General features: G+C 50.1%; 1 protein-coding gene across 1 annotated transcript in view; it reads left to right on the top strand.

Moving 5' to 3' along the window:
* zbtb41 (zinc finger and BTB domain containing 41) overlaps positions 1-15,391 on the top strand; it is a gene marked incomplete at its 5' end in the record, with an annotated part of 65,769 nt that overhangs the window by 20,021 nt on the left and 30,357 nt on the right. The window contains one exon of the mRNA XM_084333637.1: positions 7,748-7,823. Within this exon, the coding sequence (XP_084189763.1) occupies positions 7,748-7,823 (76 nt within the window). The remainder of the gene's footprint in view (positions 1-7,747; positions 7,824-15,391) is intronic.

The raw sequence follows: 15,391 nt of genomic DNA, 5'->3' as shown, positions 1-15,391 counted from the left end.
GAAGTCTCTCTGGGGATTCCCGTCTCCTTCCTATGGGAGGGTGGTGGGATGTAAAAATGTGAAAAAAATGTACCCCCGGCTGTGTAGACTGGGATACATACTGTTGGTGCTTCCTTCTTTTCTATTAAAAAGAGTTGGAGTTAGGAAGTATCACACCCCTCTTGTCGTTCCCCTGGGCGCCTTGGGGATTCAATGACAGGTCTAAATAGCCTGTTCATTGATGTGGGTGTGTCCCGACGCACGTATAGTGCTAGCTCGGGGTGTTCTGTAAACAGGCGACTGACTGGCACGCCTTGGTTGCTTGAGGTTAAAACGGCGTTTTTATAAAGCAACTGGGATGGAGGTTTTTCCTCTTCCGACGACCAAATCCGACGACCTGGTTTGGTTATCGACGGATTCTCGTTCATATCTGGGGGATGATGACGGAATGGATCTGAACATATGTAGAGGGGTCTCACGCCCTGGGGGTGGGGCACCGGGCGCGGTTCGCCCGAACGTCTGGGTGGCGCCTTCTTTTCATGTTAAGATCAACACGCATATCTGCCCCTTTTCCTGGAGTAGGCATGTCGGCGTGGTTAGGGCACGGGACTGGTTCTGGTCACGCTGGTCCGGATCAGTTGAACCCGTTGTCCGCCGGGGATGTAGATCTGCTGTTCTGGTACCCTGAGGGACTTGGGGCTAACGTCAACAACCTCGCGCGATGTGTCGACGTCGGCTGGCCCTCAAGGCCTCTCCACCAGACACCATTTTTTTAATAGAAAAAAGCAGCAATTCGAACACAGTTCTAATCGTTGCCAATTCCATACCGTGGCGGTACAAGCCTTAACAGCCCACCAGCCACTCGCCAGGCCGACCCACCCATGGTGTCGACCGGGCGGGGCATTGTTTCAATATATCAAAAACAAAGGACTGATGTTAACATGGAGCACCAGTGGTGATTGCAAACAGCACCCTCCACTGTGGTGTGCACCATGAAAGAGTTAAATGAATAAAAGAGCTAAACCACAAAAAACTGTAGAATGAGCAAACCCATACACACAAAGTTTAAGGGGAGACGGACCAGACCCGTCTTCATTCAAAATATTCACAACAGGACACCAGCCCCAGTTTAGCCCATTTACCAAAAAAGGTAAACAAAGCCCCCCCCCGCACTACTCCCCCAGTATACCGATTGACCGTCAGTATGAATGGTTTGAGAGGAGAGAAAACTGTAGCAAGACAGACCTTCTCATAGCAGAGTGACAAAACGAAACAATAGCCCCCTACACAGGGCCGCCCCAGGAGGTGGGGGGGCCTCGCGTCTAAAAACGCACAGGGCCTCACATTTCTCCCAGGCGGCCCTGCCCTTATACTACTGCAGCCTAACGCCAGGCAATGTGGAACCCAAGACAACAATTGCCTGTGCACAGACACGCAACATGTTTACCATGTCGGCTGGACCCATAGCCCCACTACCCGACGCCAACCCAGATGGGAACACCGTTCAACAAACCCCGCCGGAACACAAGGTAAAATACCTGGCTAGGACCCTAGCCACGACCTACCCCGTTGTCAACCCATTTACCCGAAAAAGGTAAATAGAACTCAAAAAACCCCACAACAGCTACCGACCGACCTTCATTGATGAACCGGGCAAGAGGAGGGAGAGTGACAACATCTCACGGCGGAGACATTAAAACAGCATAGCAATTAGCAGTAGTAATAGCATGCGGCAGTAGCGATAGCATGTAGCATAACTTTAGATGTTTTAGCAGCACGCCCAAGACAGCTTGGAAACCGTTCCCTGCAGAGAACGTTCACCAAACCATCCTGCCCCCGGCGCCAACACACAACATGGTTGTGTTAACAAAACAAACCAGCATTACTAACACTAATACCCATGCCTGAAGACACAGGGCCTACCTGAGTACAAGCTGGCCCGACAGCCAGCCTTGTACAGCTGAACCTCGATGTGCTGTCATCAACGAGGAACATCAACACAGGCCCGTCGTGTCGCCGAAAACATGCGTCGGAGGTTTCAGGGGCCAGCAACCTCCGGTAAGCTTCCAACATTATGAATCTAATCTTTTCATCCTACTAGTTTATCGTATGGTGCACGCATCCGAGTACGCTGGGACGAACATAGAGGAAGGATGTGTGGTGACCAGAGTCACTGCTATATGGGCGGTGCCACCATGGGGGCGGAGCCCCATACAGGTGGGGTGCATGTAATTTTTGTTCGTAAGGGGATACAATAGGTATCATAGAATATGGAATATCTCATAAGGCTCAGAGCGGAACGCGATAGCTAATACGGCATATAACACTGGTGATCCCTGTGTTTTCTGGACGAGTGGATGTTTTCTCTGTCACCGTGTAGGCCCCATCTTTCATATCCAAATGAGAGTATTCCTCACGAGGAAATATGGGCATAGATGTTCGTTAGTGGAAGATCTGTGTTCAAGTCAGCTACAGGCCAGTTTGGTATTGTGCTGGCTCCGTCGGGTGTTGGTAAAATCACCGTTGTAAAACTGTGTTAACATCTTGTTTCTCTTTTCTCTTAAAAAGTGAGGAGGGTTTCAGAACGGCGGCCTGTCTGAGTGAGTGTTATATCATTGTGTACAAGTTCAGGTGATAGCTGCTTAGCTTACGTGCTAGTGGTGGCCTACTGTTAGCCAGTCAGCTGTTAGCTGCGGCGCTAGCCTGCTGTGATCACTAGGTGGCCTACCTAGGCTAGGAAACGTTAGCTTGCTGCTATCGGCCAAGGCCCAGCGCGGGGTGGCTCCGGCCCCTCGCGCGCCGCCGCGGTTCCCAACCCCCCTCTCCCTCACGGGGAGAGGCGGGGGGGATTCGAAGCTCCCCTCTGGTCGCGTGCACCGTTCGCTCGGCGTCTCGCGGGCAGGGGCGGTAGCGCCCGACGGTTGGAGCGGCCGTTAGCTTAATGCTACTCTGTTGAACGTGCTTTGATTATAACATGTTTTAAACACTCTTGACTACGACGTCATCTTTGACAGAGGATGTTCGTCGAACCTGCCCTGGGCCAGGACGGCAAGGACTGCGTCAACAAGGGGGACCGTAGCGACGGGTTGGAGCGGCGACGCTGCCCAGATCGACAACACAGAACGGCTGTGTTTACTACGGTGCCTTGAGACTGCACTTCGCTTGATCTACGCTCCGGGTAGGCAAGGCCTGACCAGAACTTGTACACTTCTTCTGGCTTTCCCTTCTAAATGTTTTGTAAATAACGATGTTTTCCAAAACGAGTGTTGCTGCACTACATTTAGGATACGACGCGAGTTATGTGTGAATTGTCTTGTCACTGGTATTTAGCTTCTCCATGCAAATCGGGTTGTTGTTACAGATGTGAAAATGATCTGGTTTGTTGTGTTGAGAAACATCATGTGTGTTTATATGTACCGTGTACTCACAACTAAGGGGGTTAACTAACCTATAAAGCTATGCTTAGTGACAAATGAGTAAAGAATGATTATTTTCTCAGCCTGTAATGACAATGAACAGTGTGTTCACATATTAACAGGTTTTCCTGTTTTAACTGGCCGTATTAAGGGTAAAGTAGGAGGATTGTGTTTCCCCCCGGTTCCCTGGGGACTTCTTCATCCTCCTCTCAGACATGTTGTTGCACTACATTGTGTCACTGTGTGGTAGGGATACGATGTAACCCTTAGCTTGATTGCTGAGGTTGTGCTAAAACTGCTGGAGAAACTTTATTTTCCTAAAAGAAAAGATTGTTTGGTCGCTTTCGTGTGTGCTTAGCAAGGCCTGTGGCCGATACTAATCGAGAATTATGTATTCTCTCATTATGAAAAACGGCGTTCCTCTGTAGAGTGTTTTTGCCATTTTTTGTAGGTGATGATGGGTTGTGTGTGTCATGTGACCTACAACTGGGTTGGACTGGCCACAGAAGCACATGTGTAAGTTTGGTACCGGGGCTCTTGGAGAGCCCTCTCTATTCTGTGTTTTTTCCTTAGTAAAAATCAGATAGCAGGTTAGCTCATGCGCTGTGTGAAGCTGTCAGACGCTTCATGGAGCTGACTATGACTGTGTCATACTCTCTTTTTGTCATTACATCGTATCATGGGTGTGGGGTCGTAAAGGGGTGAACTGGTAACCTTTCCTTCCCCTTTTTTCTGTTGGTCAGGGGTAAACCTTCAAGGTTCCTGTCACGTTGCGGTTCGGCACGTTACAGGGTGAGGGGGGGGGGGGAAGGGAGTTTCCTGGTCCCACGGCCTGGAATATTGGGCGTGTGCACCGCATAAATTCCCCCGCCATAGAGTACGTCACTGTGCGCGTCTCTGTTGGTAGGACTTCTGTGTGCTGTTCAGGTACATGTGATGGATCTGTTTCGGGGGGTGGTCAGGGCTCCTCCTCACCAAGCTCCTATTCGGGCCTTCTGTGAGTTGGGACTCTCCTTCCATGTGAGGGAGCCTCCTTCAGAGTACAGAGCCTCCTCCTCAGATTGTCAAGGTGAGTGGACCCTCAAGAAGGAGTCCTACTCTATTGTGTATGTATTCGATTCAATTCGATTATTGAGTGTGTATGGGTTCAGTGCCTCTTCCCCGGAGAGCACTAAAACCAATTTTTTTACATGGCTCAAGGTGCAATATATTCTTTTCAATCTGTACAGCTCGCGTGGGAAGTCTCTCTGGGGATTCCCGTCTCCTTCCTATGGGAGGGTGGTGGGATGTAAAAATGTGAAAAAAAATTACCCCCGGCTGTGTAGACTGGGATACATACTGTTGGTGCTTCCTTCTTTTCTATTAAAAAGAGTTGGAGTTAGGAAGTATCACACCCCTCTTGTCGTTCCCCTGGGCGCCTTGGGGATTCAATGACAGGTCTAAATAGCCTGTTCATTGATGTGGGTGTGTCCCGACGCACGTATAGTGCTAGCTCGGGGTGTTCTGTAAACAGGCGACTGACTGGCACGCCTTGGTTGCTTGAGGTTAAAACGGCGTTTTTATAAAGCAACTGGGATGGAGGTTTTTCCTCTTCCGACGACCAAATCCGACGACCTGGTTTGGTTATCGACGGATTCTCGTTCATATCTGGGGGATGATGACGGAATGGATCTGAACATATGTAGAGGGGTCTCACGCCCTGGGGGTGGGGCACCGGGCGCGGTTCGCCCGAACGTCTGGGTGGCGCCTTCTTTTCATGTTAAGATCAACACGCATATCTGCCCCTTTTCCTGGAGTAGGCATGTCGGCGTGGTTAGGGCACGGGACTGGTTCTGGTCACGCTGGTCCGGATCAGTTGAACCCGTTGTCCGCCGGGGATGTAGATCTGCTGTTCTGGTACCCTGAGGGACTTGGGCTTTTTTCAGGGGGAAAAATGCCAGGTCGGTCCGGGTGTCACAGGGTTAAGCGCTATGGAGATCCTGGTTGGGTAAATTTTTTACTCAGCACTGTCGTAATGGCTTACGGCCATGCCAACCTGTACACGCTCGATCTCGTCAGATCTCGGCCGCTACACAGGTTGGTCCTGGTTAGTACTTGGTTGGGAGACCGCCTGGGAATACCAAGTACGGTGTGCTTGGGGCTGGTTCTCCATTCTTTTTCGCTCCTCTCTCACGCATGGCGAAGAGGGGCCTGTTGGGGTGGTCTTTGACCTCCTCTGGTGACCCTGTGCTTCCCGTATCGCCGGGCCCGGTCCGAAGTCATGTTTCGTCGACCCGCAGGCCTGGGTTAACCCTTTTTTGAAAACTGAAACACTTGTACTGCGGTATAGCCGGTGTATACCCGCAGGTGTGTTTTGGAGTTTTTTTCTTGAGGGGTTATAGGAACAACCACCGCATTGGGTAACACCAAGGTGGTTGATTCCTTGGTGTGTTGGAGCAGTGTCAACTCCCGGGTTCACCGGTTGAGGGTGCCCCTGCACGTTCATGACGTCTGCCAATCGTGTCAGCCTTCTCTGCCTCAACCCCTCTGGGTGGGGGCTTTTTAAATGGAGGCTTGGTCATGCAACAACGCCAGCTTCCGCCCCTTCCGCCGGTGCGGCTGTGTTCAGCTGTCCCCTCTGGCGCCTGTCTCGTCCGCAGTCTCCAGGCTAGGGTTAACAGCCTGTTGCCTGGTTTTTCCCCGGTGCGCTGCCTGCTTCCGTTGGTTAACCTTTTTTGTGTGCTTACGGCCATGCTGACTGCCTGTTCTGCAGGGTCAGTGTGCCAGGCGGTGTACTATTGGGGGGACAGGGCCCGCTCGGCTGAGGGGCCTTTGTCCGAATACGCTGGCGATGTGGGGGGCGGGGTCACTAAGTGCCCACCTGGTGGGGTCTTGATGCTGGCATCATGGACTTCTCCGGGCCCCCGTTCCAGGGGGTCCAGTCCCTTTGGTGGGTCTGGGTCTTCCTTCGCGCTCCACTGCTACGGCCTTGCCACGGGGTTGGGTTTGCCCTTGACCCCGTGATTCTGGGGGCAGTAACGAGGTTGTTCCCTCCGTTCGTTCCCGGGTGGCATGCGTGTGTGTAGTCGTGGGGTCAAGCCACGGTCTGCTCACCCTGTGCGTTGAGTTGCTTGAGTGCCTCTTCGCACGGTCGGGTCCGTCGCCCTCCCGTGAAGCCCCCAATAGGGGGGGTGCCCCCCATTAGGCGGGGTCGGGGGGGCTCGGTCCTCCCTGATCTGATGGCTGTGGGGGGCCTCAGCGGGGTACATTTGTCGAGCTTCTAGCTCCCGCTCAGCTCCTATTATGCAATGAGACGCTGAGCGGGAGCTAGTGTGATACAGAACGTTAGGTTATGACTATAACCAAGTTCTGTTAACACTAGTGGACGCTCAGCGTCTAGACGCCGCTGCGGCCCTTGATTTTTCATTGTGGTGAAATTTGTTGGGAAGGAGATGAGTGTGTGGCACCACCCCTGCTTATGTAGGTAAGCGGATGGGGGTGTGGCCAGATGAATGCTGGCATTTAAAGGTACATTTAGACATTTATTCAGTATATATATGCTGAAGCGAGATATATGCAATGAGACGCTGAGCGTCCACTAGTGTTAACAGAACTTGGTTATAGTCATAACCTAACGATATGAGGAGCTCCCTGCGGGGAAGTTCATTGTTTTTAGCAGCAGTTGCAAACACAAGCAACATTTTTTTTTTATAAATGCAAATAATAATAATAATAATAATAAATAATAATAGAAAAAAATATAGAAATATAAAAAAGAAAGGAAAGTATATCCTAAAAATCTGTATCTTACTACAAAGTGACTTTTATTAACCCTTTCACTGCCACACGACAGACGGTTAGCCCTTTGCTATCACACAACCGACGGCGATGCTCCATCATAAGCGTCATTAGCTCCGCATCCTAACGATGCTAATGATGGAGCATCGGCGTCGGTCGTGTGATAGTAAAGGGCTAACCTTCTGTATTGTCACAGTGAAAGGGTTAACCGGCTGTCGTGTCGGCAGTGAAAGGGTTAATACAAATGTCCACTTGATCCTTTGAAACGTAACTGGTAACAGTCACAGTGTATTTAGAATCAAACAGTCACTTCATGAATGGAGAGAAATGGACACTTCTTCTCATAAGGTATGGTAGCCAGGCAGGGTTAGGGTTAGGGTTAACCCAAGGTACGGTAGCCAGGCAGGGTTAGGGTTAGGGTTAACCCAAGGTACGGTAGCCAGGCAGGGTTAGGGTTAGGGTTAACCCAAGGTACGGTAGCCAGGAAGGGTTAGGGTTAGGGTTAACCCAAGGTACGGTAGCCAGTTCTACGTCTGTCCTGCTCATCGCTGTTTTGTTTGGTTTTGTGTCGCCAGGTTCCATCCGGAGCACCTCCAAGAGTTTCTTACCTTGAGGAGGAGGAGGAGGAAGAGTGAAGGCTGGAAATGTGCTGTAAGATTCCAGTCAAACGGTGTTTTTTCTCTTTGTGTTTACAGAAGTTAATATTGTACGCCTAAAACGTGGGTGTTTCCACCCAATATTTGCATCGTCAGTGGTGGGGCTGTACCTTTTTGTTGTTTACAATGGGGGACTGAGTGATTATAACCGTCTTTGATTAATACTAACTAGCGTTATCTGTAACATCTGGTAGCTGTCAATAGGGAGGTGTAGTCTGACGTCACTATAGGGAGGTGTAGTCTGACCTCACTGTAGGGAGCTGTAGTCTGACCTCACTGTAGGGAGGTGTAGTCTGACATCACTGTAGGGAGGTGTAGTCTGACATCACTATAGGGAGGTGTAGTCTGACGTCACTATAGGGAGGTGTAGTCTGACGTCACTATAGGGAGGTGTAGTCTGACGTCACTATAGGGAGGTGTAGTCTGACATCACTATAGGGAGGTGTAGTCTGACATCACTGTAGGGAGGTGTAGTCTGACGTCACTGTAGGGAGGTGTAGTCTGACGTCACTATAGGGAGGTGTAGTCTGACGTCACTATAGGGAGGTGTAATCTGACGTCACTATAGGGAGGTGTAGTCTGACGTCACTATAGGGAGGTGTAGTCTGACGTCACTATAGGGAGGTGTAGTCTGACGTCACTATAGGGAGGTGTAGTCTGACGTCACTGTAGGGAGGTGTAGTCTGACGTCACTATAGGGAGGTGTAGTCTGACGTCACTGTAGGGAGGTGTAGTCTGACGTCACTATAGGGAGGTGTAGTCTGACGTCACTATAGGGAGGTGTAGTCTGACGTCACTGTAGGGAGGTGTAGTCTGACATCACTATAGGGAGGTGTAGTCTGACATCACTGTAGGGAGGTGTAGTCTGACGTCACTATAGGGAGGTGTAGTCTGACGTCACTATAGGGAGGTGTAGTCTGACGTCACTATAGGGAGGTGTAGTCTGACGTCACTATAGGGAGGTGTAGTCTGACGTCACTGTAGGGAGGTGTAGTCTGACGTCACTATAGGGAGGTGTAGTCTGACGTCACTGTAGGGAGGTGTAGTCTGACGTCACTATAGGGAGGTGTAGTCTGACGTCACTATAGGGAGGTGTAGTCTGACGTCACTGTAGGGAGGTGTAGTCTGACATCACTATAGGGAGGTGTAGTCTGACGTCACTATAGGGAGGTGTAGTCTGACGTCACTATAGGGAGGTGTAGTCTGACGTCACTATAGGGAGGTGTAGTCTGACGTCACTATAGGGAGGTGTAGTCTGACGTCACTATAGGGAGGTGTAGTCTGACGTCACTATAGGGAGGTGTAGTCTGACGTCACTATAGGGAGGTGTAGTCTGACGTCACTGTAGGGAGCTGTAGTCTGACGTCACTGGTTGTTCCGCCCGTATAGGGATTCATCATTGGGAAAATGGATTATCGGCTATTGTAACAATGCTGCCGCATGGAAATTGAAAAGCTTAAAATGTTTGCACAAAATGAGTTCCCTTCTATCACTAAAATTATTGTTAAAAAATGTTTGGTTGAAATCAAATTTGGCGACCACTACACCTCCCTATAGACCAGGAAGTAACCACTACACCTCCCTATTACGTAACCATTGACTACAGGAAGGCTCGTTAACCTGTCAATGTTACACAATAAGGAGACGGCAGCCAAAGTATCTAAATAAAGAATATTTTAATTAATAGTTACCATGGTTTTTCGTAACTGAAATGAACATCAAATAATAGACAGACAAACCCAGGACTATACAGACAGGATCAGCACCAGACGGAAGGGATGACAGACTACTTATACACAAGGGAATGACGAGACAACACACACCTGGGGTAATGGTAATTGGGTACACCTGGGGGGAAAACAATAGGGACTACACACCATGACAAAGGACTACATCTAGACATGACACATCACACTAGGAACGCCTGATCAGGGCACATGACACACATAACACCCCCCCCCTTAAATTTATGGCCATAACCCCAGAATAAAAATGGGGAAATGGACATAAACAACAAAAGAGAAAAAAAAAACCACACAAAATAAATAACGAGAAAAATAGTGGCCACTTCTAAACACGTCTCAGACAAACTTCACAGACTACGATATTGCCGCTGCACTAGAACAATGTGACATCGATCGGCACTGCACTCTGCAATCTGTCAATAACGTTCTCAATCGATCAGGCAATCAGTCAGGACGAATGGGCAGCCACAGCCCCACTCCTCACCAGCCCGACCCGCCCCTGGAAAACAGAACAAAATTAACAAAGAGAAACACAATAGGCCACAAGACAGCTCCAACACAGAGCCACCTCCCATGCGGAGGAACGTTCAGCCCCGCTCCCACCACTGCTTCAGACGGAACAATGACGGCCTCCTCCATTTCCCTCGCTCCCACTGGAAAGAGAAAACTCACAGCATTGCCATCATTCACATTGTCATCACTCGCATCAACACTAGATGGGGCCAACACACAAGCCGACGCTGACGTAGAGGGCATAATCACAGGTGCAGCCACTACTGAGGCTGGCACCGGCGTTCTAGGCGTGGGAAAAAAGATAGGGATGGAATGGCAGTACAGTCAGGCACCGCGCCCGACAACCCCATGTCAAATAAATCAGCACCACCCGTCATGGCCGTCGTACGTGCATCTGATGGACCAACTCCCGTATGCACACACGCCAGAACGTCCGCACCAACAGGCCCCGCTGAAACGCAAATGACATCTGATGTTATTAACATCTTACCCCCTGCCAGGTCATTACCGAGGATCAATGACACCCCCTCGATCGGGAAACGGCTATCGACCCCGATAACGACCGGTCCCGACACCAGGCCCGACTCCAAATGAATCTTGTGTAGCGGCATTCTCATAACATGTCTACCAAAAGCTCTGACCCTTATCCCAGCATGTGCTTTTGATCTGTTATCAAAGGGTAACACATTCCTACGGATAACTGATTGAGACGCAGCAGTGTCCCGTAAGATAGTCACAGGGACCTTCCTACCACCTTTGTAAAATGATACCAACCCTCTACTGATAAAAGGTAAATAGGCTGCCGCCATGCCTTCACCCACAGCAGTGGGCGTCGCAACCAACGATATTTGTGTCATCTGTGTGGTAGGACTGTTAACCCCGTGAAGGAGAGCATAGCAATTATCTTTTATATGCCCTTTTCTTCCGCAATGAAAACAGACACGAGTGTCCCCCCCCAGACCTCGCTCACCAACTCCACCTGCGTCCGCATGTGTTAACTGCTCGCTATTGCCAGAGGCCCCCAGTTTACCACCGGAGCTCCACCCCGGTCTGTCCTCCCCACCAGGACAGCCAGGCTTGACAAACAGCACCCTGTGTGTTAAAACAAACTCATCCGCCAGACCGGCAGCCACCGAGCATTTAGCCACCTTCCGTTCGTTGATATACATCGCCACATTATCGGGCAAACAATACGACTTGAATTCCTCCAAGAGGATGAGCTCCCGCATTTTAGCCAGGGTGTCCACTTTCTCCGACGCACACCACCGGTCAAACAACAGCTCTTTCTCGTACGCAAACTCCACATAAGTCTGCGAGCTGCCCTTCCTCAGAGCCCTGAACCGCTGCCTGTACGCCTCAGGCACCAGCTCATACGCCCTGAGAATCGCAGCTTTGACCGCCTCGTAGTCGTGGGTATTCGGGCACAGGGACGCATACACATGCTGGGCTTTTCCCGTAAGGACACTCTGGAGCAGCAAGGTCCAGTGTTCGGCCGGCCATCTCAGTGTCGTGGCCACAGTTTCAAACATGGAAAAATATTTATCCACATCTTTTTCCAGAAACTGTGGCACGAGACGGAGATATTTGGCCACATCGAACCTATCCTCACCGTGTGGGCGCCCCTCTATCCCAAGCCTCCTGAGTTCAAGCGTGCGCGCGTGGGTGCGCTCCGCCTCGGCTTGGTCACGGTAAACCCGCTCCAACTCGCGCGCATGCACACGTTCCGCCTCCGCGCGCACACGGTCCGCCTCCTCCCGCTTGAACCTGAGCTCTTCAAACCCCAGAGAGCCATCGGAGACTTGGTCTAACTCCTCATCGGTGTCGTCATGCACCACCTCTTGGGTGGTCAAAGCCTCTACCAATGTGCCCCGCTGCTGTGCTTTTCTACCCGGGGCCAGCTTAACCCCATAATGGTCCGCTATTCCCGCCAGCTCATCCTTCGTGCACACGCCTAACAACCCCACTGTCGGCCTGCGCACAAAGTCTGCCACTGTCACTGGCATTCCTGAACCGGGAAGAAACAGGGAAGGAGAAAACGAGGGATACCCACAAACACAACCACCATATATCAAAACAAACGAAAACAATCAACCCCTAACTAACCACAACAAACAAAAGAAAAAACGGCTTCACCCTAGCGTCTGTATAGTCCTGGTCCCTACCTACTTCGGCCACCGCTCCACTACCAACCCTGGTACAGTATGTACGATATCTAAACAAGCGCTGGCACGACCGCCTAATGCCTCCACACCTAGAGGTATTCGCAAATCAACCACTGTCATGTGTCAAAAAAAAAAACCAAACCCATCCCCAAACGTTCTCAACCCTCACTATAGTACCCCTATATAAGTAACTACTATACACACGCCGGCCTAGGAGGAGCCTGACAGGGTCCTTCTAATACCCCGACCGCATGTGGTGTGTCCCCAGGCGATGGAAGGTACCATATATAAAATGGTCCAACTGCCCTAGCTGGTTGAGAACGCTCCCTATTGGAGAAGTATTTGCCAAGGGGGTCTAAAACATGGGTCACACACACGACAATGCCAACCATACCTCACAGTGTGGATCCAGCCCAGCGGCCATCACCAAATGCTTGCTCCTAGTCGTTTGGCCGAGCCCCCATATTACGTAACCATTGACTACAGGAAGGCTCGTTAACCTGTCAATGTTACACAATAAGGAGACGGCAGCCAAAGTATCTAAATAAAGAATATTTTAATTAATAGTTACCATGGTTTTTCGTAACTGAAATGAACATCAAATAATAGACAGACAAACCCAGGACTATACAGACAGGATCAGCACCAGACGGAAGGGATGACAGACTACTTATACACAAGGGAATGACGAGACAACACACACCTGGGGTAATGGTAATTGGGTACACCTGGGGGGAAAACAATAGGGACTACACACCATGACAAAGGACTACATCTAGACATGACACATCACACTAGGAACGCCTGATCAGGGCACATGACACACATAACACTCCCTATAGACCAGGAAGTAACCACTACAACTCCCTATAGACCAGGAAGTAACCACTACACCTCCCTATAGACCAGGAAGTAACCACTACACCTCCCGCGTCTCTACTTTCCGTAGCTCCATTTCTGCAGACCCCTCTCTGATTGGTTGAGCCCATTTCTGCAGACCCCTCTCTGATTGGTTGAGCGAAGCCCCTCTCTGATTGGTTGAGCGAAGCCCCTCTCTGATTGGTTTAGCTCGTCATGCGGTAAAAGGCGGATGTAATGTTATCATATCAAGAAGATAAAAAGAAGTGTACTACCAGATTCGCGTATAACGTTATTTCGCGTGACTTCGCGGTTTATTCATAACGTTATGCACATTTCACAACACAGCCAGCTGTTAGAAACTGTACATTGTAACGTTATATAACATAACGTTATGTTATTTCGCGGTTATTTCGCGGTTTATTCACATAACGTTATTTCACGTGACAAGTTCAACACAGCCCAGCTGTCAGAAACTGTACATTGAAGGGGTTTGAATCACTGTTCTGTATCGTATAGCTCTCGCTCGGCGTCACTCTCTGCACTGTCCTCGCACACGTGCACACGCACTGAATAAAGACCACAATGTACCTTTAATCCCAATATTTGTCTGACCACACCCCTATCAGCTTACCCATATAAGCAGGGGTGGGGCCACCCACTCGCCTCCTTCTCGCTTTCACCACAAGGAAGTGCCTCGGTAGATCCCCACACTTGAAGTGATGTGATGGTAGGAGAAGAGTTGGAAAGCAAGGATACGTTGACATCATATCTTTATTTTCTCTCTCACTATTTTCGAGAAAATACGGCGATATTGTCTTCGTACTGGAGTGTCTGGAAGATGATGATCATTCTAAAAATCCTCCACCGGTTTTCGTATAGGGAGTACATACTTTTCCAACTGCAGTCCTTGCTGTGTGCTGGTTGTGGTAAAGACACAGCTGGGCTGTAGGACGCGCCGCTGTTGTGAGAAGCGGTGGGTTCCAGGTTTGGTGAGTTATGTTTTGCTGGCAGGCTCCACTTGTCTGTTAGTGCTATGGGGGCTAATTGACAATGTTTATGAAAACCGGCCCCAGGCTAGGGTCCTTTGTTCAGCCTCTTAGGCGACAGAAGACCTTGGTCTGAAGCCCATTATAGTTTTAACTAGTGGGCCACGACCATTAACACTGGTGATCCCTGTGTTTTCTGGACGAGTGGATATCTCTCTGTCACCGTGTTAAGGCCCCATCTTTCATATCCAAATGAGAGTATTCCCTCACGAGGAGATATGGGCATAGATGTTCGATAGCGGAAGATCTGTGTTCAAGTCAGCTACACAGGCCAGTTGGGTATTGTGCTGGCTCCGTCGGGTGTTGGTAAAATCACCGTTGTAAAACTGTGTTAACATCTTGTTTCTCTTTTCTCTTAAAAAGTGAGGAGGGTTTCAGAACGGCGGCCTGTCTGGGTGAGTGTTATATCATTGTGTACAAGTTCAGGTGATAGCTGCTTAGCTTGCGGTTAGCCAGTCAGCTGTTAGCTGCGGCGTTAGCCTGCTGTGATCACTGCGTGGCCTACATAGGTTGGGCCTACTGTTAGCCAGTCAGCTGTTAGCTGCGGCGCTAGCCTGCTGTGATCACTAGGAAACGTTAGCTTGCTGCTATCGGCCAAGGCCCAGCGCGGGGTAGCTCCGGCTCCTCGCGCGCCGCCGCGAGCTCCCCTCTGGTCGCGTGCGCCGTTCGCTCGGCGTCTCGCGGGCAGGGGCAGTAGCGACCGACGGTTGGAGCGGCCGTTAGCTTAATGCTACTCTGTTGAACGTGCTTTGATTATAACATGTTTTAAACACTCTCGACTACGACGTCATCTTTGACAGAGGATGTTCGTCGAACCTGCCCTGGGCCAGGACGGCAAAGCCTGCGTCAACAAAGGGGACCGTAGCGACGGGTTGGAGCGGCGACGCTGCCCAGATCGAACAACACAGGACGGCTGTGTTTTCTACGGTGTCTTGAGACTGCACTTCGTTGATCTACGCTCCGGGTAGGCCAGGTCTGACCAGACCTTGTACACTTCTTCTGGCTTTCCCTTCTAAATGTTTTGTAAATAACGATGTTTTCCAAAACGAGTGTTACTGCACTACATTTAGGATACGACGCAAGTTGTGTGTGAATTGTCTTGTCACTAGGTATTTAGCTTCTCCGTGCAAATCGGGTTGTTGTTTCAGATGTGAAAATGATCTGGTTTGTTGTGTTGAGAAACATCATGTGTGTTTATATGTACCGTGTACTCACAACTAAGGGGGTTAACTAACC

This window comes from Notolepis coatsorum, assembly GCF_963971535.1.
Source record: "Notolepis coatsorum genome assembly, chromosome: 17".
NCBI lineage: Eukaryota > Metazoa > Chordata > Actinopteri > Aulopiformes > Paralepididae > Notolepis > Notolepis coatsorum.
The sequence above is the reverse complement of the archived record's forward strand: the minus strand, read 5'-3'. Positions and strand labels throughout refer to the sequence as shown.